This window comes from Leptodactylus fuscus, chromosome 4 (genome assembly GCF_031893055.1).
Source record: "Leptodactylus fuscus isolate aLepFus1 chromosome 4, aLepFus1.hap2, whole genome shotgun sequence".
Lineage (NCBI taxonomy): Eukaryota > Metazoa > Chordata > Amphibia > Anura > Leptodactylidae > Leptodactylus > Leptodactylus fuscus.
Genome location: NC_134268.1, coordinates 106501118 through 106525660, shown reverse-complemented (window position 1 = coordinate 106525660; position 24543 = coordinate 106501118). Strand labels below are relative to the sequence as shown.

At 40.0% G+C, this 24543-nt stretch overlaps 1 protein-coding gene across 2 annotated transcripts in view; it reads left to right on the top strand.

The window, feature by feature from the left end:
- CDH20 (cadherin 20) overlaps positions 1-18069 on the top strand; it is a 334567-nt gene extending 316498 nt beyond the window's left edge. For both annotated transcript variants that reach the window (XM_075270928.1, XM_075270927.1), the window contains 6 exons: positions 6592-6845; positions 8118-8254; positions 9579-9700; positions 10710-10827; positions 12933-13184; positions 16712-18069. In XM_075270928.1, coding sequence (XP_075127029.1) covers positions 6592-6845; positions 8118-8254; positions 9579-9700; positions 10710-10827; positions 12933-13184; positions 16712-17205 — 1377 coding nt within the window. In that variant the 3' untranslated portion in view covers positions 17206-18069. The remainder of the gene's footprint in view (positions 1-6591; positions 6846-8117; positions 8255-9578; positions 9701-10709; positions 10828-12932; positions 13185-16711) is intronic.
- The last annotated feature ends 6474 nt before the right edge of the window (positions 18070-24543 follow it).

Here is a 24543-nt window from a genome sequence, read left to right as displayed (position 1 = left end):
ATATTCTTTGAATTCCCAGTCAGACAATGGCACTGTATACCAGTAGTAAAAATTGTGGGTGCACGTAACCCCAATATATTCTTTGAATTACCAGTCAGAAACTGGCACTATATGGCAGTAGCAAGAAATGAGGGTATTTGTATTCCCAATATACTCTTTGAATTCCCAGTCAGACAATGGCACTGTATACCAGTAGTAAAAATTGTGGGTGCACGTAACCCCAATATATTCTTTGAATTACCAGTCAGAAACTGGCACTATATGGCAGTAGCAAGAAATGAGGGTATTTATAACCCCAATATATTCTTTGAATTCCCAGTCAGACAATGGCACTGTATACCAGTAGTAAAAATTGTGGGTGCACGTAACCCCAATATATTCTTTGAATTCCCAGTCAGACACTGGCACTATATGGCAGTAGCAAGAAATGAGGGTATTTGTATTCCCAATATATTCTTTGAATTCCCAGTCAGACAATGGCACTGTATACCAGTAGTAAAAATTGTGGGTGCACGTAACCCCAATATATTCTTTGAATTCCCAGTCAGACACTGGCACTATATGGCAGTAGCAAGAAATGAGGGTATTTGTATTCCCAATATATTCTTTGAATTCCCAGTCAGACAATGGCACTGTATACCAGTAGTAAAAATTGTGGGTGCACGTAACCCCAATATATTCTTTGAATTACCAGTCAGAAACTGGCACTATATGGCAGTAGCAAGAAATGAGGGTATTTGTATTCCCAATATACTCTTTGAATTCCCAGTCAGACAATGGCACTGTATACCAGTAGTAAAAATTGTGGGTGCACGTAACCCCAATATATTCTTTGAATTACCAGTCAGAAACTGGCACTATATGGCAGTAGCAAGAAATGAGGGTATTTATAACCCCAATATATTCTTTGAATTCCCAGTCAGACAATGGCACTGTATACCAGTAGTAAAAATTGTGGGTGCACGTAACCCCAATATATTCTTTGAATTCCCAGTCAGACACTGGCACTATATGGCAGTAGCAAGAAATGAGGGTATTTGTATTCCCAATATATTCTTTGAATTCCCAGTCAGACAATGGCACTGTATACCAGTAGTAAAAATTGTGGGTGCACGTAACCCCAATATATTCTTTGAATTCCCAGTCAGACACTGGCACTATATGGCAGTAGCAAGAAATGAGGGTATTTGTATTCCCAATATATTCTTTGAATTCCCAGTCAGACAATGGCACTGTATACCAGTAGTAAAAATTGTGGGTGCACGTAACCCCAATATATTCTTTGAATTACCAGTCAGAAACTGGCACTATATGGCAGTAGCAAGAAATGAGGGTATTTGTATTCCCAATATACTCTTTGAATTCCCAGTCAGACAATGGCACTGTATACCAGTAGTAAAAATTGTGGGTGCACGTAACCCCAATATATTCTTTGAATTACCAGTCAGAAACTGGCACTATATGGCAGTAGCAAGAAATGAGGGTATTTATAACCCCAATATATTCTTTGAATTCCCAGTCAGACAATGGCACTGTATACCAGTAGTAAAAATTGTGGGTGCACGTAACCCCAATATATTCTTTGAATTCCCAGTCAGACACTGGCACTATATGGCAGTAGCAAGAAATGAGGGTATTTGTATTCCCAATATATTCTTTGAATTCCCAGTCAGACAATGGCACTGTATACCAGTAGTAAAAATTGTGGGTGCACGTAACCCCAATATATTCTTTGAATTCCCAGTCAGACACTGGCACTATATGGCAGTAGCAAGAAATGAGGGTATTTGTATTCCCAATATATTCTTTGAATTCCCAGTCAGACAATGGCACTGTATACCAGTAGTAAAAATTGTGGGTGCACGTAACCCCAATATATTCTTTGAATTACCAGTCAGAAACTGGCACTATATGGCAGTAGCAAGAAATGAGGGTATTTGTATTCCCAATATACTCTTTGAATTCCCAGTCAGACAATGGCACTGTATACCAGTAGTAAAAATTGTGGGTGCACGTAACCCCAATATATTCTTTGAATTACCAGTCAGAAACTGGCACTATATGGCAGTAGCAAGAAATGAGGGTATTTGTATTCCCAATATATTCTTTGAATTCCCAGTCAGACAATGGCACTGTATACCAGTAGTAAAAATTGTGGGTGCACGTAACCCCAATATATTCTTTGAATTCCCAGTCAGACACTGGCACTATATGGCAGTAGCAAGAAATGAGGGTATTTGTATTCCCAATATATTCTTTGAATTCCCAGTCAGACAATGGCACTGTATACCAGTAGTAAAAATTGTGGGTGCACGTAACCCCAATATATTCTTTGAATTCCCAGTCAGACACTGGCACTATATGGCAGTAGCAAGAAATGAGGGTATTTGTATTCCCAATATATTCTTTGAATTCCCAGTCAGACAATGGCACTGTATACCAGTAGTAAAAATTGTGGGTGCACGTAACCCCAATATATTCTTTGAATTCCCAGTCAGACACTGGCACTATATGGCAGTAGCAAGAAATGAGGGTATTTGTATTCCCAATATATTCTTTGAATTCCCAGTCAGACAATGGCACTGTATACCAGTAGTAAAAATTGTGGGTGCACGTAACCCCAATATATTCTTTGAATTCCCAGTCAGACACTGGCACTATATGGCAGTAGCAAGAAATGAGGGTATTTGTATTCCCAATATATTCTTTGAATTCCCAGTCAGACAATGGCACTGTATACCAGTAGTAAAAATTGTGGGTGCACGTAACCCCAATATATTCTTTGAATTCCCAGTCAGACACTGGCACTATATGGCAGTAGCAAGAAATGAGGGTATTTGTATTCCCAATATATTCTTTGAATTCCCAGTCAGACAATGGCACTGTATACCAGTAGTAAAAATTGTGGGTGCACGTAACCCCAATATATTCTTTGAATTCCCAGTCAGACACTGGCACTATATGGCAGTAGCAAGAAATGAGGGTATTTGTATTCCCAATATATTCTTTGAATTCCCAGTCAGACAATGGCACTGTATACCAGTAGTAAAAATTGTGGGTGCACGTAACCCCAATATATTCTTTGAATTCCCAGTCAGACACTGGCACTATATGGCAGTAGCAAGAAATGAGGGTATTTGTATTCCCAATATATTCTTTGAATTCCCAGTCAGACAATGGCACTGTATACCAGTAGTAAAAATTGTGGGTGCACGTAACCCCAATATATTCTTTGAATTCCCAGTCAGACACTGGCACTATATGGCAGTAGCAAGAAATGAGGGTATTTGTATTCCCAATATATTCTTTGAATTCCCAGTCAGACAATGGCACTGTATACCAGTAGTAAAAATTGTGGGTGCACGTAACCCCAATATATTCTTTGAATTACCAGTCAGAAACTGGCACTATATGGCAGTAGCAAGAAATGAGGGTATTTGTATTCCCAATATACTCTTTGAATTCCCAGTCAGACAATGGCACTGTATACCAGTAGTAAAAATTGTGGGTGCACGTAACCCCAATATATTCTTTGAATTACCAGTCAGAAACTGGCACTATATGGCAGTAGCAAGAAATGAGGGTATTTGTATTCCCAATATATTCTTTGAATTCCCAGTCAGACAATGGCACTGTATACCAGTAGTAAAAATTGTGGGTGTATATAGCCCCAATTCTATTGCTAGGGGACTTGCAGGGTATTTCTGGGGTGAAGGTGGGGGGGCACACCGTTGGAACGGGTATCGGGGTATATATCGGGTATACGGGAATACACTGACAGTGTATTCCATTCAGGATCCTGGGAAAGCTGGGTTGCGGCGATTGAGCCCGTCAGTGCCACGTTACACTGACAAGCTTCTCCCTGGAATTTAGCTCTTACAAGAGCTGTTGGTTGTCTTCTCCTTCCTATCCTAGCCTGTCCCTGCCTACCCAGAATCTAAGCCCTAGCTAGCTGGACGGAAACCTCCGTCCTCGGTGAATTGCAAGCTCAGAATGACGCGAAGCTGGGCGTCGCTGTTCTTTTAAATTAGAGGTCACATGTTTTCGGCAGCCAATGGGTTTTGCCTACTTTTTTCAACGTCACCGGTGTCGTAGTTCCTGTCCCACCTACCCTGCGCTGTTATTGGAGCAAAAAAGGCGCCAGGGAAGGTGGGAGGGGAATCGAGTAATGGCGCACTTTACCACGCGGTGTTCGATTCGATTCGAACATGCCGAACAGCCTAATATCCGATCGAACATGAGTTCGATAGAACACTGTTCGCTCATCTCTAGTCATATCAATAGTTGCATTTGTACACTCTATTCCACCATAAAGCAATAAAAAAGAGCATGGATTATTTATAAACCAATAAAACTCATGTGTTTTTTTAATTGGAGCTTGAAGATCCATAAATGCTAATTATGCTTAGACAAAGCTGTTTGAGATAAGGCAGATGGAGAATTGCTTGAGCATAGAGTATAAAAGTAAGTAAAGTATTGTGTGTGATAAGAACGTCACACTACAGATAATAATAAATTGTCCTACATTAGCCAACTGTAAAACCACAGACATGTATATTGTTCTGCTAGAGCAAGTCACAAAGTAGCGAACACAGACAGCTTGAAGCAATACATCAAACAGGCGGGTTCACACTGAGAATATTTAGAAGTGAATTATAAAGAAAATGCCATAAAATAGCCCAATTATGACTGTCTTACTGAAACCACATTTTCTCTTACAGTCATTTCTAAGTTTGCTTTTCTTGACTTTTAAACTTTTCTTTGGTGATTTCTGGAAGAAAATCTCTTAACCAACCTCCAAATACTGGAAAAGAAAGAATATTTGCTTGTGGGCATCTCAGACAAATATAAAAACATCCCCTTTAAACAGTAGGTCATAGTGAATATTGGAAAGGCCTGGAATTTAGGGATAATCTGGCCTATGTGTTTGGTAAGGTTAGGGCGGGTTCACATCTGCGCCCGGCCTCCGTTTTGTAGGTTTCCGTCTTCTGCCCAGGAAACTGGACAGGAGACGGAAATCGGCAGTCAGTTTTCAAAGCAATTCATTTGAGCATATGCACCAGACTTTTTCATAGTGTCCCATGCAACAACACAGGTCAGAAGAGTGTTTCTTTGGCATCTGTCTGGTAGATACACAATGGTATACCTATTTTCTAACTGTTTAATACAAACACATAGCATGTGGTATACACTGTTTTTTTTTTTAACATGTGAGCCTATGTGCAATAGTTCTTCAAATGCCAATTTCAATTAAAAAATTAAGAAATTCTCTCAACAGTCTCTCAATTTTTTTTTATATTTACAGCACTTTTTAATAGTTAATATACTATGATATAGGCTAGCACCATAAATAGTCTCATAGAAAATCTGTAGCAACATAAATGGGCAGTGCCAACACTATTAGACAGAAAGCAGAGACTGTATGTATATATGGATTGTGTATTCATATTTTCTGCTGGGAATAACCATTACAGAAACCTCCACCTAGCGGAAGTGGTACACAGCTTAAATTGAATCTTTATTGCATTTTCATCTTTAAAACAGAATTCAGGTTTAAGAAAAATATTACACAGGAAATTGCATAATAGTGTATTGCTTTGTGTACCTATGGTAGCCAACAGTTTGACATTTTCAGGAGATTGTATTCTGTGTATACACCACTTTCCAAATTATTATGTAAAAGATATTTTTCTCTGAATAACAAATCAAAATCCATTGTTCCAAATTATTATGCAGTTTCTAAACATTTTATAGGTTGTAAAGAACTGAAAATGGTCATTTGTTGAGCTTGCAACATAAAGAAGTCACATTACTGAAATGATAAACTATTTTAATCAGAAACATCTGAACAGGCCAAGTTACATGTTAACATAGGAGCCATTTTTTGGAACTCCTGAGGCACCAGAAGCTTCAAATACCTGTTTTTTGCTTTGGAATGGTATTTTAGCAGCTGCTTACTTAATCCGATGAAATTTTCTGGCAAACATTTTTCTGCCTTTATCTGCACAAACCCATCTTTGCTCTGAATCAGCCACAAACTTCTTCACAGTACAATGATTACGCTTCAGTTTTCGGGAAATATCTCATGTTCAAGGCTTTGCTTTCCAGCAGTGGAGAGATCCTTTTTCCTTCCCATATTGTGGAACGTCTTTCCTTACGCTTAAGTGCTATCAGCGTTTCTATCATAATGATATGTCTATGGTAGTTGTGTATGATAGACACCACAAAAGTACTTAAGGGTTAAATAGGTTTCCTTTACTTGGGCTCACTTGACAAACTAATTATCACAGGTGTCTGAGATAGATTTCGGTGATCCTTAGAGCCCTGAGACATAAGACCAGTCATGAGTTTAATTGAAAACAGAAAATTATATCTTTTATGACACTCAAATCCGATTTGCATAATAATAATAATTTTGAACACAGTGTAAAGCTATAGACAGTGGCTGCCATAATACAGAACTAAGAATCTGCCATATATATTGTTTCATCCACAGTGTTTCTGCCCTCTTATCATAACCTTTCTTTTTTCATTTTTTTTTTTATATTTTATTATATTTTTGTAACATATTTTTATTTATTTTTCTTTTAGCCATTGGACTTTGAAAGCAAGAAAAGCTACACACTGAAAATTGAGGGCTCTAACCCACACATTGAAATACGTTTTTTTAATTTGGGTCCGTTCCGCGACACCACAACCGTGCACATTAGTGTTGAAGATGTGGATGAGCCTCCCGTGTTTGAATCTAGCCATTATTTTGTGGAAGTCTCTGAAAATGTAGATATTGGTACAACTATACAAATGGTTTCTGCTAGGGATCCAGATGCAACTAATAACTCAGTCAGGTAGGTACCTATAATACTTATATCAGATTATTTGGGATTTTACTGCAAAAATCTCTAAGGGTCCATTTACATGGAGGAAAATGGTGAGGAATTTGGTGTGGAATTTCAGCGCTGAAAACAAAGCCTCCCATTGCCTTCAATGGGTTCTTTTTTCTGCTGCTGCCGTGTGACTGGACTCTAAGGATACTACAATGTATAAATGGATTCACCTACTTGCTACGCCAGGGCTGACATTGAGCCACTGCTGCTGTTTGCCTAAAAGTGCTTTGGGAGTCAGTACTTACTTTATTGGAGAATTAAACTATGAAAGTGTGCCACATACTACACTGTTGTCTATTGGATGATTTTATATGAAAACGACAGTAGTATTCTTCTTTACAAGCATAATTACTATACTATACCAATTTTAATTTAAAAAAATGACAAAAAAATTCTAAAAATGGTGCAAAACAAATACTATAAATACATTTTTGTATATTGTATTAAAAAAATGTAAAAAGTTATATACAAAATAGGAATTTTTATATCCCTGTAACACCAACTGTACAGTACACTGAATGGTGCTTTATACACTGAATGAGAGTACTCTATATGGAGGGAGACAAACAGAAGTTACTGCACATGGCACTGTCCATAAGGCCCGCTCCGACTGTACATGAGTGTCAAGTACAGAAAAAATAATCTGCAAATTAATTTAGAGTAGGTATCTGGCTTTCTAGGTTAGAGGACCACTATACTCATATATGTTTATTGACCTACTTACATGCATACATACTATAGATTAGTAAAAGTTTCATCATATTTGCACAGGAAAGTGCATTAAACTCAATAGCTAATTAAAGTTTTAGAACCAAAACCTCCAGATAAAATAGAAGGCTTGTCCCGTGGCCTGCACACACAGAATAATATAACTTCAAAGTCTGGTTATTAATTGAGAAAATGGAGAATTGAGAACAAAGGTATTGCCTGTGAAGCTTAGCATTAGTGATTAATATAGCACAATGATGATCTTTAATGCTGATCTGACCTTCAAATGTCAAGGAAATGAGAATATGTTGAAAGGACTTGCAATATATTCCTAACAAATCTAACTCTGGAATTCATTTTTCGATGGATGTTGAAGTAACTGAGGCTAACTTATAAAGAAAGATATGTTTTATTAATGTTGAAATGATGCATGTTATTGTCACCACTATTCTATACTATTATGGGATGTAAAGAGTTTTTTTTCTAACATCATATACTTACGTTATGTTTGCTTTTTTCTTTCAGGTATTCTATTGACAGAAACAGCGATCCTGGAAGATATTTCTATGTTGATATTACTACGGGAGCATTGATGACAGCAAGGCCCCTAGATAGGGAAGAAGTGTCTTGGCATAATATAACAATCTTAGCGATGGAGATGAGTAAGTATAATGTACACAAACTTATTATAACAAATTAATTATGTATTTGACAACATTTTACATATGTTATTCACTAAAAGCTAATGCATTTCTAGATTGTGTAGATGCTGTATCAAAGTATGTCTGTTTTCTGTTCTTATGTAGATACTGTATAATTTTCATAACAAAAGCCATGCATATGGGGATTTACATATAGGGTATATCATGTCATTGGTCTTAGGACAGCATCATCCGTAGTCTACAATGTTAGTATGTGCTGATGTCATTATAGGACTTCACTGTTTGGCAGATCACTGTAAATTCATGTATATTGTGCTTGCAATCATGATGTCGCCATGTGACTGTGTCAACCCTATTAACTGGATAAAATGAAGAATGGGAATATCTTTCATGCAGAATTGAAATGTTTGAATGTACTGTTAAAAGTGTAATGAAATAGGCTCAAATTTCTATGCAAATCCAAAAAAAGTTTAGAATTAATATAACTCCCATTTCCTAAGTGGTCCTCCCTTCAGCTCTCCACCCTATCGCTAACCCCTGCTCACTACTACTACAATCACTACTACTCTATCTCAACATCCTGTAAACACAGATTTTTTGTCTCTTTTTGTCTCTTATTGTCTACACCTCTTGGGCTCTATTGACATCTGCATCAAAACTTTGTAACATCTATTGTAGATTCTGTGAAAGTAGATGGTAAAATTGTCCTGTACGCAGTACGCAATGGGATCTTCTATTCAGTAGGATTTGTTGGTTGTCAGGGGTGTCTTTTGTGAAACAAATTCATTCCCATTTATTCCCACTGTACTTACTATGAACCACCACATACTAATTGTGTACTGCCCTGCCATCCCTCAGTCCTGCTTAGGGCCACATATGGGCACCACAGGCTTTTTTCTGCTAATGTACCTTCACTGCCTGGTCCCCAGACACTATAATGTGCTCCACAGTGGCCTCCACATAGTATAATATTCTCCCCACAGTGGCCCCCACACAGTATAATATCCTCCACACAGTCTCCTGGCTCCACTGTATTTGGACTATAGGACGCATTATATTTGGATTATAGGACGCAACCTCTCCCAAATTTTTTGGGAAAAAAGTGCATCTTATTATCTGAAAAAAATGGTACTGGAAGGCAAAATCTGTCCACCAGTTCTGTTCTTGGTGATATTCAAGAAAAAATTATTTTAATGTTTTAATTAGATTTTTAAAGCTGTAATGAATATTACTAAATGTGAACACAATGCAGAAATAAAGGTAAGTAAATGCTGTGTACCGTAATAAAAAATATTAAAAATGTGTCCCTTTGTTCAATCTTCAGATAATCCTGCACAAGTTGGGACTGTTCCTGTTACAATAAAAATCCTAGATGTTAATGACAACGCACCTGTCTTCACAAAATTTTTTGAGACCTTCATGTGTGAAAATGCAAAAGCTGGGCAGGTAAGAAAACTCAAAAGGTGTAATAAACATTGGGTTATATATTGAAATCTTCTTTTATAGTAAATCCAACCCATTCATATCAGTGCAGCCAGATGATAAACATAGTACTACATTAAAAAGTTACTGTAAGAAGTTAAGTAACTTCAATTATACTTTGCTTTACTATTTTTACATCCACTATGTGCCATGTTTGACTTCATATCCATAGTTGTAAACTCAATACCAAACCAGAGACATTGTAGGGACCATTAGGCTGAGTATCACTGTAATAAAATAGGTCCACCATATACAATGTAAATTAAGCTAAAATACAATGGGAGTAAGCCGGAGTCTCCAAGGTTCTCTCTGTTCAGAATTGAAAGCAAAGTCTAATTCTATGACTCAAAGTCAGACCATTTGCCAATTAGCATGTGCAGTAGCCATGTCCATAGCATGGAAGGGCTTCAGATCTGATAGATTGTGCCGTTTGGTTGCGGTGCAATTCTTGTAGGCTAGCTATGTAAATCTGATAAGATCATAAGGTAATGATTTGTGACTATATTAAACCAAAAGTTGAAAAAAAGCAAAAGTTGTGTTCTGCCTGCTATACATTCACTGAAGCATCCTGGTGTTCAGCTCTGAAATTTCCCCAAGGTGGGACTATTAAAGGATTATCTTATCTTATCTTATCTTATCTTATCTTATGGTATAAAAGAATGAGCTCTATTACTTTTTTAATATAGGAGTACAAGTGAAATAGTACATCATTTTACTGTGAATTTGTCTTTTATGTGCTTTATTTCAATATACATATTGTTTCTAATATTATGGGTTTCATTAAACATTTGCAGGCATTTTTAAGTTCACTTACCGGTATATTGCAGGCTGCTCTGTCCCATTCCGTTTCAGTCCATCAGACGAGTTGTCAAACAGTTCGGTCTGTAGCTCTTAACTCTGCTCTAGCGAAGTCTCATGAACACTCTAGTAAGCTGAATTCTTGCTAACTGATCATGTTATATTTGCGTTTCAGCTAATACAGACAGTGAGCGCAATAGATCAAGATGATCCTCCCGAGGGCCAACATATATACTACAGCCTGGCTCCTGAAGCTGCTAATAATCCAAATTTCACATTACGGGATAACCAAGGTAACTTAAGCAGCAAAATGACACATACAGCAAATCAGTGCTTATGTACACATACAGTATATACTATAATAACTGTGTATCTATCGAAAAGTAGCACACATTAATAATTAGATATACAATATTAAATGTTTGAATTCTTTACACTACTTCTTTATATTTTAGCGTGTCATGTTATGTAATAGAATAAGACTTTTTTCTAACTTGCATATTTCATGTCTGTATTAGATAATGTTAGTGAATAGAGATGAGCAAACAGTGTTCTATCGAACACATGTTCGATCGGATATCAGGGTGTTCGCCATGTTCGAATCGAATCGAACACCGCGTGGTAAAGTGCGCCAAAATTCGATTCCCCTCCCACCTTCCCAGCGCTTGCCAATGCATTCTATTAGCTTGATGAAGCAGAGTGTGCACAAGGGTTCAAGCGCACCCTCGGCTCTGATGTAGCAGAGCCGAGGGTGCACAAGGGTTCAAGCGCACCCTCGGCTCTGATGTAGCAGAGCCGAGGCTGCACAAGGGTTCAAGCGCACCCTCGGCTCTGATGTAGCAGAGCCGAGGGTGCACAAGGGTTCAAGTGCACCCTCGGCTCTGATGTAGCAGAGCCGAGGGTGCACTTGAACCCTTGTGCACCCTCGGCTCTGCTACATCAGAGCCGAGGGTGCGCTTGAACCCTTGTGCAGCCTCGGCTCTGCTACATCAGAGCCGAGGGTGCGCTTGAACCCTTGTGCACCCTCGGCTCTGCTACATCAGAGCCGAGGGTGCGCTTGAACCCTTGTGCACACTCTGCTTCATCAAGCTAATAGAATGCATTGGCCAGCGCTGATTGGCCAATGCATTCTATTAGCCCGATGAAGTAGAGCTGAATGTGTGTGCTAAGCACACACATTCAGCACTGCTTCATCACGCCAATACAATGCATTAGCCAGTGCTGATTGGCCAGAGTACGGAATTCGGCCAATCAGCGCTGGCTCTGCTGGAGGAGGCGGAGTCTAAGGTCGGACCTGAATGGAGACTGGTGTGGAGCGATCTTAGACTCCGCCTCCTCCAGCAGAGCCAGCGCTGATTGGTCGAGTTCCGTACTCTGGCCAATCAGCGCTGGCCAATGCATTCTATTAGCCCGATGAAGTAGAGCTGAATGTGTGTGCTTAGCACACACATTCAGCTCTACTTCATCGGGCTAATAGAATGCATTGGCCAATCAGCGCTGGCCAATGCATTCTATTAGCGTGAACTGAGTTTGCACAGGGGTTCTAGTGTACCCTCGGCTCTGCTACATCAGATTGCTACATCTGATGTAGCAGTGCCGAGTGTGCATCAGATGTGTAGTTGAGCAAAACTGACTCAGCACTGCTAAGTCTCTGCATTCGCATAGGAATGCATTGGCCAGCCTTCGGCCAATCAGCGCTGGCTCTGCCGGAGGAGGCGGAGTCTAAGGTCGGACCTGAATGGAGACTGGTGTGGAGCGATCTTAGACTCCGCCTCCTCCAGCAGAGCCAGCGCTGATTGGTCGAGTTCCGTACTCTGGCCAATCAGCACTGGCCAATGCATTTCTATGGGGAAAAGTTAGCTTGCGAAAATCGCAAACTGACAGGGATTTCCATGAAATAAAGTGACATTTATGCCCCCAGACATGCTTCCCCTGCTGTCCCAGTGTCATTCCAGGGTGTTGGTATCATTTCCTGGGGTGTCATAGTGGACTTGGTGAGCCTCCAGACACGAATTTGGGTTTCCCCCTTAACGAGTTTATGTTCCCCATAGACTATAATGGGCTTCGAAACCCATTCGAACACTCGAACAGTGAGCGGCTGTTCGAATCGAATTTCGAACCTCGAACATTTTAGTGTTCGCTCATCTCTATTAGTGAATACAAATATTCTCCAAGTCTTATCATTTATATCCATATAATGACTATATATTAAGAATGAACCTGAAAAAGTACAAGACCTTCTATTTGTATTTAACATCCAAATCTGATCTGTATCTATGGACAGGCAACATCATAAATCTAGATCTTGACCAGATATATAGCCTTTCAATGTTATTTCAAAATTCTTACGTGATTAAGGCTTTATCCTAATTTATTCTTGTCTCTATGTCAATGATAGATAACACAGCCTGGATTTTGGCCAGAAAATCTGGCTTCAAACAAAGTGAACAAAGCATCTTTCACATCCCAATCCTAATAGCAGACAATGGGCAACCAATGTTAAGCAGTACAGGTACTCTGACTATACAAGTCTGCAGTTGTGATGAAGATGGTGATATAATGTCTTGTAATGCTGAACCATACACCTTACCCATAAGTCTAAGCAGAGGTGCACTGATCGCTATCCTTGCCTGCATTTTTGTATTACTAGGTAAGTCTTATTAATTAAAACCTGTTATCCTAATACTAAAAACCTTCTGCCTGTATAAGGCTCTGTTCAAACCTGCAAGCAGTGTATTTTTCCATTAAAACAATGTACCCTTAGGCACTGCCAAATAGGCCCAGTTATAAGCCAAAGGGCCTATATACTGCTGCCAGTCTAAAGTGACAGCTCTAGCATAGCATTATGGCTTCTATTATGAGCAAAATCTATAGATGTGTCCACTCTTCCCATAAAATATATCTGAAAGTCAATTTAAAAAGTCGCATTAAAGTATGCTACTGTTTAATTAACTGTAATGTTATAATTTGCTATATCTATATCTGAATATATCTAGCAGAAGAAAAACACATCCATACAATGCTAATGTGAACAGAGCCTTACTTTTAACCTTTTTGCTGGTTTATATAATGAATTTGGTTTTGTTGAAAAGAAAATAACCATGGCTACTCATTCCATTGCTTTAAGTTTGTAAACTATACAGCGGAGAAGTTATTAAAATAGAATAGCTTATACATTACATTTCACCACCTCCCCATTCCAAGACAAGAAGTGCTGTTAATTTTGGGGGCTCAGTACAGACAGATGGGAAGTGTCAGCAGCAATCCTGGTGATTCTGAGCTCTGACACTGTCCACATCTGATTGGAGCTCAGAATCGCACCTTTTGCCCATTCCTGCCTGACAACACCCACTAGACCAGGGGTGCTCACACTTTTTGAGCATGTGAGCTACTTTAGAAACTGACCAAGGGATAAGATCTACTACCCACTTCTTGTGGGCGGGGGTGGGGCGGGGTCAGGGGCGTGGCGGGCCAGGGGCGGGCCTGTGGGCGGGGTGGAGCGTGAGAGCAGGAGACAACTCTCCCGTGTCTGCTTGTTCACAAAGCAAGCTGAGAATCATCTCCGGACGCTGGCAGGTGGGGCCACCGCAACCCTGACTGCGAACGAGTGCAAGGCCCCAGCCTGCCAGTGTCCGGAGATGATTCTAAGCACGCACTGTCAACAAGTAGACATCGATCCCGCGATCAACCCATACTTCCTTCGCGATTGACCGGTAGATTGCGATCGACGTATTGGGCACCCCTGCACTAGACAGTACTAGGCCTATTTTTTTGCAAATTGCAGCATGTCAATTATACCTATGGAAACTCTTGTGTTTTCCATATAGGTATAATGGAAGCAGAAATTCTGCAGAGGAAAACTCTGCGGACTTTCTATGATAAGCACTGCGGGAAAAACACTGAAGCCTTAGCCTTAAATAGATTAGGGTCACCTGAACTAATTCATTTCCAAATTTGGCCTTTGTTGCAGAGATAGGTTTATAAATGTGACTATGGAAATGAGCAGCGTGGAGGGTACATATGCACGTCTGCTCAATACACACTAGGCCATAGCGGGGGTATACATAGAGCTGCTTATTACACAGCAGGCCCCTCTGGTCTAGTATGTAATGAGCGGCCCCGCACAGTGAGAAGTTGAAAATAACCCTTGCATAACTTGATGCTTGCATAATTTATAAACGTATCTCTGCAATGGAGGTCTAGATTTAGAAATGACAAAAATCACTGCATTCCGGTGATCCAAATCTAAGGCCCATGTAGCGAGCCGCAGCCAAAAAGCGCTGAGGAAAAAAACGCTGCAGAAATACATGACAGTTTTTCCTGTCGTACTTTTCCTAGAAAGTCGACAGTTATCTTCTGCAGTCTTTCTGCTTCTATTATAACTATACAGAAACCGCCATAAGTATAAATGACATGATATGATTTTCAAAAATGCAAGTGTTTTAAATTGCAGCATTTCCACTGTAGATTTTTTTCTGTAATTCGGTATTAGCCCGAATCCCATCCACTTTGCAGGTACTGTGAAATGCCTAGTTTTTGCCACAGTGTTTCCACTGCGGCCAAATCGCAGTACTTACACTATGTGGGGTCCCAGCCTTAAGGTGTTTTTATTTATCCCATATGGTATACTCCCATTAAGGGGGCACTTATATTATCCATCTCTACAGCAGTAGAAATTCACACACTTAAGTCACTGAAAACTGAACTGTTAGACTTTTTATTGCCCATATTAATTCCATGACTTTTTTGGGTCTTATTAACACTCTAAGACAGCTGCTGTACTATAACGTAGAGTTTGTGGTCTCTAATCCTCTGCTTCATGCATGTAAATGAGTTGTCAGCAGGTGATTGTACTCTCTGATATTCTCTGCAGATATCCAATGGATGTAAATGGAGGTTTTTTAATTCAGCATTTCAGTACTGTCTATGTGGTTTATAATTACCATGCCTAACACAGATAGCGCTGGCATTTCCAGTCCCACTGGTCATTGTATTTCACTTGCTCTGAGGCCCAATGTTGCCTTTGAAAAGTGTGGGCAGAAAGCATTTTCTAGTGAGCTGTGATTATGCACAGACCAAAGATATATAATTTAAAGGGTGTAAAGCATGATGCAGAATACCAATAAACTCTATTATTTTATCATAGTATGAAAAGGAAATGGATACTCAAACTTAAAACTTCTCAAAACTTGAAAATTCAGATTAACCACTAACATCCCACTCACTCACCGTATCAACCTCTCTATTGTTTCTATCGGTCTGTGTCAAAGACAGTAATCTCTGCCTGACAAAACTGGGAAAAAAAGGTTTTTAGAAGAAGAGTCTCCCCATTGACTATTTTTTTAATCTTTACCGTGAGCAGTACAAGGATAGCTTAAAAAAAACAAAAAACATATATTGTAAAAATTCCGTCAATTAAAAGTACGTTTGAGATATATAGAACAGTAGCAGGATGAGCTCTTTAGGTACGTTATATTATGGAATACCATCACAAAGTTGTATTCACAGTAAGATTGTCTTTAAGGATGAAATTTAAAGGAATTTGAAACAGTCTCTTGCTGCAAATTCCACTCCATATACTCCAGATAAAAAAAAAAAATATACACAACTTTTTGCTTTCAGCCTTTGGTTGCATGCTGTAAAATCAATGCAAAATCTTTAATAGGGCCCTTATGTAACATTTGTGCTATTTAGAATAGCTGTATATTTTATGGGGAAGACAGACTATTGGGCCCCGTAAGGGTCAAGGGTCCAGTAGCGACTGCACCCTCTATAGCTACGCCCATGGCTCCACTGAATCCCCCTCTGTGTTTAATGTTATGGTCTTTCCCCTCTAGCAGAGATAGTTATTGGTGCCATTAGTTCAGTTACTGAGCAGTAGAGAACATCCCTTGAGTTCTCTACTGCCCAGTGACCGCCCACTTGGCAGTACACTGATATCAGTATCACAGGTAACTTTGCAATGGGGGCAGCTACCACAGAAATAAACACAGTCGGGGGTTTATTTTAGCAGTGGTTTCTAAAGGTATATAACACTTAAGGGCTCTGAGGGCATAATAGGTTCTCATTAAAGAAATGCCCACCTTATTCAGACCATTTACATTGTCGCACGACTTTGTAGTTTTTTATGGTTGAATAAAGTTGTTATATATTGTTATGTCTTTTTTTGTTTTTCAGTACTAGTCCTGCTTATTTTATCCATGCGAAGACAGAGAAAGCAACCGTACACTATTGATGAAGAGGACAATGTCCATGAAAACATTGTTAGATACGATGATGAAGGAGGAGGAGAAGAAGACACTGAAGCATTTGATATTGCAACCCTATGGAGTTCAAGGGAGGCGCATGTTGCAAAGAGTAGACAGGACATGCAACCAGAGATTGAGAGCCTGTCCCGTTATGTGCCTCAGACCTGTGTCATGGACAATAATGTACACAGTTACATGATGGCTAAGCTCTACGAAGCAGATACAGATGTTTGTGCACCTCCGTTTGACTCTCTTCAAACCTATATGTTTGAAGGAGAAGGATCAGTGGCTCAGTCTTTGAGCTCATTACATTCATTCAGTACAGACTCTGAGCAGAGCTATGACTACCTTAATGACTGGGGTCCTCGCTTTAAAAAGCTTGCCGAAATGTATGGTGCCAAGGATAGCAATGCATCATTGTGATAGCAAACAGAAAGAATTAAGAGATTTTATGCAGGGCTCCAAGCCCCACCCTATCTGGATCCATTTTCTTTAAGGGTTTCATTAATAGCAAAGCATAATAGCAAGTTCAAAATGACGGATTCAATAGACATGGATGGCACTGTAACAGGATGTAACCTTGCTCTGCATCAGCTTTATTTGGTCAACATATATAAAGAAAAAAAATCGACAAGAAACATTGATGGTGTGTGAAAGACACAATATTTCTTGGATTTGAAGGACTTTTAAGTCTCCAAGAATAATATGATATATATTTTTATACCACGTGACATCTTTGACACCTTGTTTCAAATATACACAGTTGCAAATAATTTGCAAGGAAAATATTGTTTCATAATTTATAAATTGTAAGTTCAAAAAGTTTCAAAAACGTGTAAAAAGAAAAAACATAACACTGTGTTTAGTATGTTTCTATTACCAATGTTTGGTCTTTCTGGTGTCCCAATGATACCTTTAATAGTAAGAGATCAAACATAATAATACTAATATTCCCCCTTTTTATAGGAACTGTAACTGTTTTTATTCCTGCTTTTGAGTGACGTGTCTTAAGAAAGCTTAACCACATGTGAGTCCATAGGAAGTGTCACTGACTTGTGCCAAATGCCGCTATCAGATGCTATTAAAGAGAGTCATAAACTAATTTAAGATGTCACCTTGTACTGAAGGTTTTACATAATGTCCCTGTATATTTATGTCAATTTATACCCAAGATTGTTTACATTCATGTAATAGATGATCAACTGAAATATCAGCCGGAAAAAAAATGTAAGTTAAGTTTTGTACATTTGTCAATAATTTTGGTAATTAAATAAGATGTACTGAATGTCCAGTACTTTAGCACTTCTATAATAAAAAGTTCAATCTGAGGGATGTCTTGATCTCTTGCTATAATGTCTTCCATCTGGCATCATGGTATGGCAAGTATCTAACACACTTCCAAAATGAACCTTCAATCACTTGTCCTAAAGTTAAGAAAAGACATGAAAAGAAGATATACTAACACAAAAACAACAAACATTGATTCTGATTCAGTCATGATGCCAGTAACTACGGCATATTACAGCTGAGACTACCGATTCTTCAAAGTGGTCACATGATTATGTGGCGTGTCATCACTAGCAGCCTATACACAAATACTGGAGGAGGAGAGCTGGTTTATCTACCTTGAAACAGGAGATTAATGCAGAAAAAACAGAGATATAAAGAGAAAACATGAGAGCTTATATATATCTGAAAATTATTCATAATAGATCAGAATCAAAAACTTAAATAATAGGTTGAGGTCTATAATGGAGAAGCAAAAATATGAAATATAAAAGCAAAGTGTCACACTAGAAAGAATCTGGCCAATCCAAATCAGAATACAGCAAGCACTGAACAATACAGATACTACTAACATGCTGTATTGTGCTATCTTATCATAAAACACAACACAAGCCATCGAAAATGGTCAATATAAAGTTCTTCCCACAGTGTAATATATTTCAAGCTAAACGCTGCTACATCTGTAGGGTCTGTAAATTAGCTGGATCGTTCACGGTGGGCGTGTCGTGCACCCCTTAGCGTCATAGCTTCTGCAAGCCCATCGCTGCCTCCAAGCCCCCCTCCTCCTGCTTATTCACATCAGTTTCTATTAAAAGTTATTGAAAGCTCGACGCGCTACTGTGCATGCTCCAGCTTGCAATGGTCTCTATGGGAAAATGGCGCTGGAGCACGCGCAGTAATGTGCCAGAGGGAGCGCTACTGCGCACGCAGGTGCTTTCAATAGCTTTTAATAGAAACTGACGTGAATAAGCAGGAAGAGGGGGGCTTGGAGGCAGTGGTGGGTGTGCAGAAGCTATGACGCTAAGGGGTGCACGACACGCACGTGCACAATCCAGCTAATTTATATATCGAATACCAAGGTAATTAACAAAAACGGGGGGGGGGGGTCTTTTTCCACACTAACAGCAGCACGTGTGAACTTCCACGCGGCTAGCTGCGATGGAATGCCGGTGCACTGTATTGGCATTCCAACGCGGCATCCCGCTCCTGATTAGGCCTGAAGGAATGGGCCTAAACAGGAGCGTGTCCCCAGCTGCAGCTGGAATCCACGCCAACATAGAGCATGTCGCTTCTTTTTTCGCTAGTGGTTGAAGTCAATAGGAGCAATTTTTGCAGGCGGATTCCACATCATAAAACTCCGTATGAACATACCCTCAAAGGACTGTCCAGCAGGAAACCATTTTTGATCCCTTTCTTGACATCTGCTTCAAGGGGGCATTCACACGGAGGAAGTTGGTGCTGTTTATGACACAATAACTCACAGCAGAATCAGGGCTGTAAAAAGCCTCCCGTTGACTTCAATGCGATCCGTTTTCCGTGCGGAACCCATTGAAATCAATGGGAGGCTTTTTGTCCCATTGATTTCAATGAGTTCTGCATGAATGCCCCCTAACAGTTCTTCAGAGGACATTAAACATGGCATTCAGTTAGGAGCAGATTGTATGCCATAACCACCAGTTCTCAATTTTACATAGTGGAGACCCCGCAACAAGGTCCTAAATCAAAGAATCTGATCCAGGACATTTTATTATTCAGATACATTGGTCAATTGTGACCAAGACATCACCAAGTGATGAGAGACAATTCACTCCAGCCTTACGGGTTTGTGCACATTGTTCAGATGATTATTACATGTTCTGTGCATGTCATTAGCCTTTATGTTTATCTAATATAGGGCAGTTTTAGCATTGTGTATAGTATATGGTGATTTTTACATGACCTACAGGAGTATGGTGAACCAACAAAGGGCCGTTGCTATTGTGATACTAATGTCCAAACCATTTTTTATGCTTTTCCATTGTCACATACCAAGACCAATAGGATTTTTTATTTTGTAACTGTTAGTTTTTTGGAGGGAGAAGCTGTAGTGGTTAATATTAATATTAATGGTCTATTTTGGGGTAGATATATGTCATTGATTCTATTAACTCTGCCTGGGAAGGAATAAAAAAAAATAGCAATTTTGCCATTGCCTTTTTTGCTATAAATTTTGCTTCTTCCGCTGTACAGCTAAACTAACCTAGCAAATGTAAGCAATGGGTCAAAGTGATTAAATACATACCAAATTTGTATAGTTTTATTTATGTTTTACTAATTTTACAAAGTAAAAACCATTACTTTTCTCATCACCACTTTTAAAGGTCCATAACTTAGGTATTTTTTTGACAGCAGAAATGTGTGAAAGCTTATTGTTTTGTGGGAGGCCAAGTGTTTTTATTGATGCAATTTTGGGGAACATAACACATTTTGACCACTTTTTATAGCATTTTATGAGTGGTCCACAGACAAAAAAAGAAAGTAATTCTGGCATGTTTTTTTGTTGCACCATTACCATGTGGGTAAAATAACATAACAATTGTATTGCTTGGATCATTGCGGAAGCAGCAATGCTCAGTGTGAGTGCTGTGGTTTTATTTTTTATTATTATTTATTAAACATTCTTAGAAGGGCAATTAAAGGGGTATTCCCACGTCGCATACTCACCAGTCTTCGTTGCTGTAAATTCTTCTTTCTTCCGGCTTTCTTGCGTCATTGGTGGGTGGGGATACATATTCAAAGCTATGCAAGATGCCACTGGCCCTGCGTGCACGCTCATAGACCAGTCTAGCCTTCACAATGCGAATACAGACCCGGCATCCGCCTCTCTCTATTACAGCGGATGCCAGGTCTGTATTCGCATTGTGAGGGCTAGACTGGTCTATGAGCGTGCACGCAGGGCCAGTGGCATCTTGCTGCTTGGCTTTGCATATGTGAATACAGACCCGGCATCTGCTGTAATAGAGAGGCGGATGCCGGGGAATGTAGACGCCGGCACAGATGCACAGATGCCCCCCCCCCCCCCCGGAATAGCAGCATCGCTCCTGCCGCTGCTGGCTTCATGCAGGGCAGGAGCATAGCGATGTTGCAGGCATCTGTGCTGGCCTTTAACCGTCCCCGGCATCCGCCTCTATTACAGCGGATGCCGGGTCTGTATTGGCGGCCCCTTCCCCCCAAAGGGTAAACTCCTCCCCCCTCCAGGCTCGCTCCCATGCACTTAGCCCCTCCTCCCTCCCCCCTCAGAGCAGCAGATACATCACTTGACTTATGACCAGATAAGTCAAGGGATGTGTCAAAAAAAAAATGAATAAAGTAAGATAGTGGACAAACAAAGCAGTTTTGTTGAAGCAATGTATTTAGGAAAAGTCTTACATTCACATTAACAAGCAGTATAGATAGGATCCTTGTGATATATATATATATATGTTTAATGTATTATCATTTTACTATGTTATTTTTAATACTATATTTTATTCCCCCTAGTGGACTTTAACTTGCAATCTTCTTGTTGTTTATACAATACATTGCACTAACTGTGTAATGCATTGCACTATGCCACCTAAGGCATTCTATTAGGCCATGCCTTAGACAAGTCTCAATACGATTTCACAGAAGGCAGCATTTGTAGGGTTGCCAATGCCTAAAGGAGGGAGCCCTCACCCTCCAAAATATTTTAGATGCTGTTCACACTATTGACTGTGTCTAAAACAGGCATCAGCAGCTTACCGTCCTCCAGCTTTTGTGAAACTACAACTCCCAGAATGCTCCGGTAACTTTTGTAGGAGTTTTGAGACAAGTGTTGATACTGAGTGTAGGTTCACAACAGCTGGAGTTATGGAGATTGATGATTCCTGATCTAATGCGTTAAATGCATTAGTGGTAGAAAGTCAATTTTGGAGGAATAAGGCCCATTAATGACCTACGTTGAAAGTATATATGTCGGTAACTTGAGGGACAAATGTTCTACTAAAGGGGCAAGCTTTAAAAAAAAAGAAAAAAAAAAGCAATCACTGACGTTACAATCTATTCTCACCAAATTCAATGTTCAGTGTATTGAAATAATCTGCTATGCTATACAGTCGTCTACCATTTAATATTTATTTACCATGGAGGACTGTAGCTTATTCTGAGGGCTTATGTTTGTCTATATTCAATGCAGTGTGAATAGACCCTAATAAAAAATATTATAATATATCCAGTCTCAGTAGATGAGCTAATCCTAGTCCATTAGGAAAAAAGGCAGATAGCAATAGTAGTAGAAGAGTAAGAACTGTGGCTTATCATAGAATTGAATGGAATTGGCGGTTTTTCTTTTTTTCTTTATTATGATCTGATGAAAATCAAAATATAAAGAACACAAGACAAAGATACATCACAAGTAGAGATGAGTGAACAGTGTTCTATCGAACACATGTTCGATCGGATATCAGGCTGTTCGATGTGTTCGATTCGAATCGAACATCACGTGGCAAACTCCAAAAAAATTTGATTCCCCTCCCACCTTCCCTGGCGCTTTTTTTGCACCAATAACAGCGCAGGGGAGGTGGGACAGGAACTACGACACCGGAGGCATCGAAAAAAATCGGAAAAAGTCATTGGCTGCCGAAATCAGGTGACCTCCATTTTAGACGAATAGTGGATTTCAAATCCGGGTCATATGAGAATGTGAACTTTGTGACTAAGAGACAGGGAAAGATGTACAGGCAGGGATAGCTAGGGATAACCTTTATTTAGGTAGGAATGTTATTAAAAATAACTTTTTGGGGCTCTATCGGGGGTGTAATTGTGATTTTTGTGACATAAACTTTTTTCCATAGGAATGCATTGGACAGCGCTGATTGGCCAGAGTACGGAACTCGACCAATCAGCGCTGGCTCTGCTGGAGGAGGCGGAGTCTAAGATCGCTCCACACCAGTCTCCATTCAGGTCCGACCTTAGACTCCACCTCCTCCGGCAGAGCCAGCGCTGATTGGCCGAAGGCTGGCCAATGCATTCCTATGGAAATGCAGAGACTTAGCAGTGCTGAGCCAGTTCTGCTCAACTACACCGTGTGCTGGTCAGCCCATCTGATATAGCAGAGCCGAGTGTGCATAAGGGTTCTAGTGCACCCTCGGCTCTGCTACATCTGATGTAGCAGAGCCGAGTGTGCACACTCGGCACACGGTGTAGTTGTAGTTCCGTACTCTGGCCAATCAGCGCTGGCCAATGCATTCCTATGGGGAAAAGTTAGCTTTCGAAAATCGCAAGCTGACAGGGATTTCCATGAAATAAAGTGACTTTTATGCCCCCAGACATGCTTCCCCTGCTGTCCCAGTGTCATTCCAGGGTGTTGGTATCATTTCCTGGGGTGTCATAGTGGACTTGGTGACCCTCCAGACACGGATTTGGGTTTCCCCCTTAACGAGTATATGTTCCCCATAGACTATAATGGGGTTCGAAACCCGTTCGAACACTCGAACAGTGAGCGGCTGTTCGAATCGAATTTCGAACATTTTAGTGTTCGCTCATCTCTAATCACAAGACACAAAGATGTCACAAACACAGAGACATTGCAAACACAGAGATATCTCACGAGACCAAGAGATACGTTAAGATATTAAGACATTATCAGAAGCAGAAATGTTGCATGAGAGCAAGTTTTCTCAAGAAAAAAAACATGTTGCGAGAGACACAGAAAACAAAAGGCAATTTGGCATCAGAGTTCACAATTACAGCAATCCAGTAGAGGAATACATGGAGGATAAGAATAGTATGGTTAGTAGCATGGCCATGGATGATGTGTCCTTGGGGTCAGTCAGTATCTCTCTAAAGCTAGGTTCACACCTGTGCCTGATCTCTCTTCGGGGATTCTGATAAAATTGGCTGTGGCACTGACAGTGGAAGTGAGCAAGACCACCCCACTCCTTTTAACTGTGATCTTCCTTGTAGAGAGGCCACATCCACACCTAGCACATGTTCATGGTTATCATTATCATCATCTGCTTCTCCTACTACTCCCCAATGCCAACGCATGTCATCCATAATGAAATGTCTGTCCAGGAAACAGCAATATGCACCCAGTCATCTGGTAATTTTGCCGCTTAACTCAAACTTAGCCAAGTTGCTGGTGGTTCATCCACTGCCATACCAATTAGTGGATTCTACTGTATTTCACCCACTGATGGCATGCAGTGGACATCGATGGAGAACACCTGGACGCCATTATTTATCTAGGAAAGTTGTTGAAGTTTTATATCACTATGTGTCAAACAATGTGGGCTTATATACCCCTATTTTTTAGATCAGTGTGGCTCCCATCAGGGCTCGTTCACATCTGCGCCTGTACTCCGTTCTGCAGGTTTCCGTTTCCTGCACAAAACAGGGGCAGGAGACGGAAACCTGAAAGCATGTTTCAAGCCCATTTATTTGAATGGGCTTGAAAAGTCTCCGGCTGTGTGC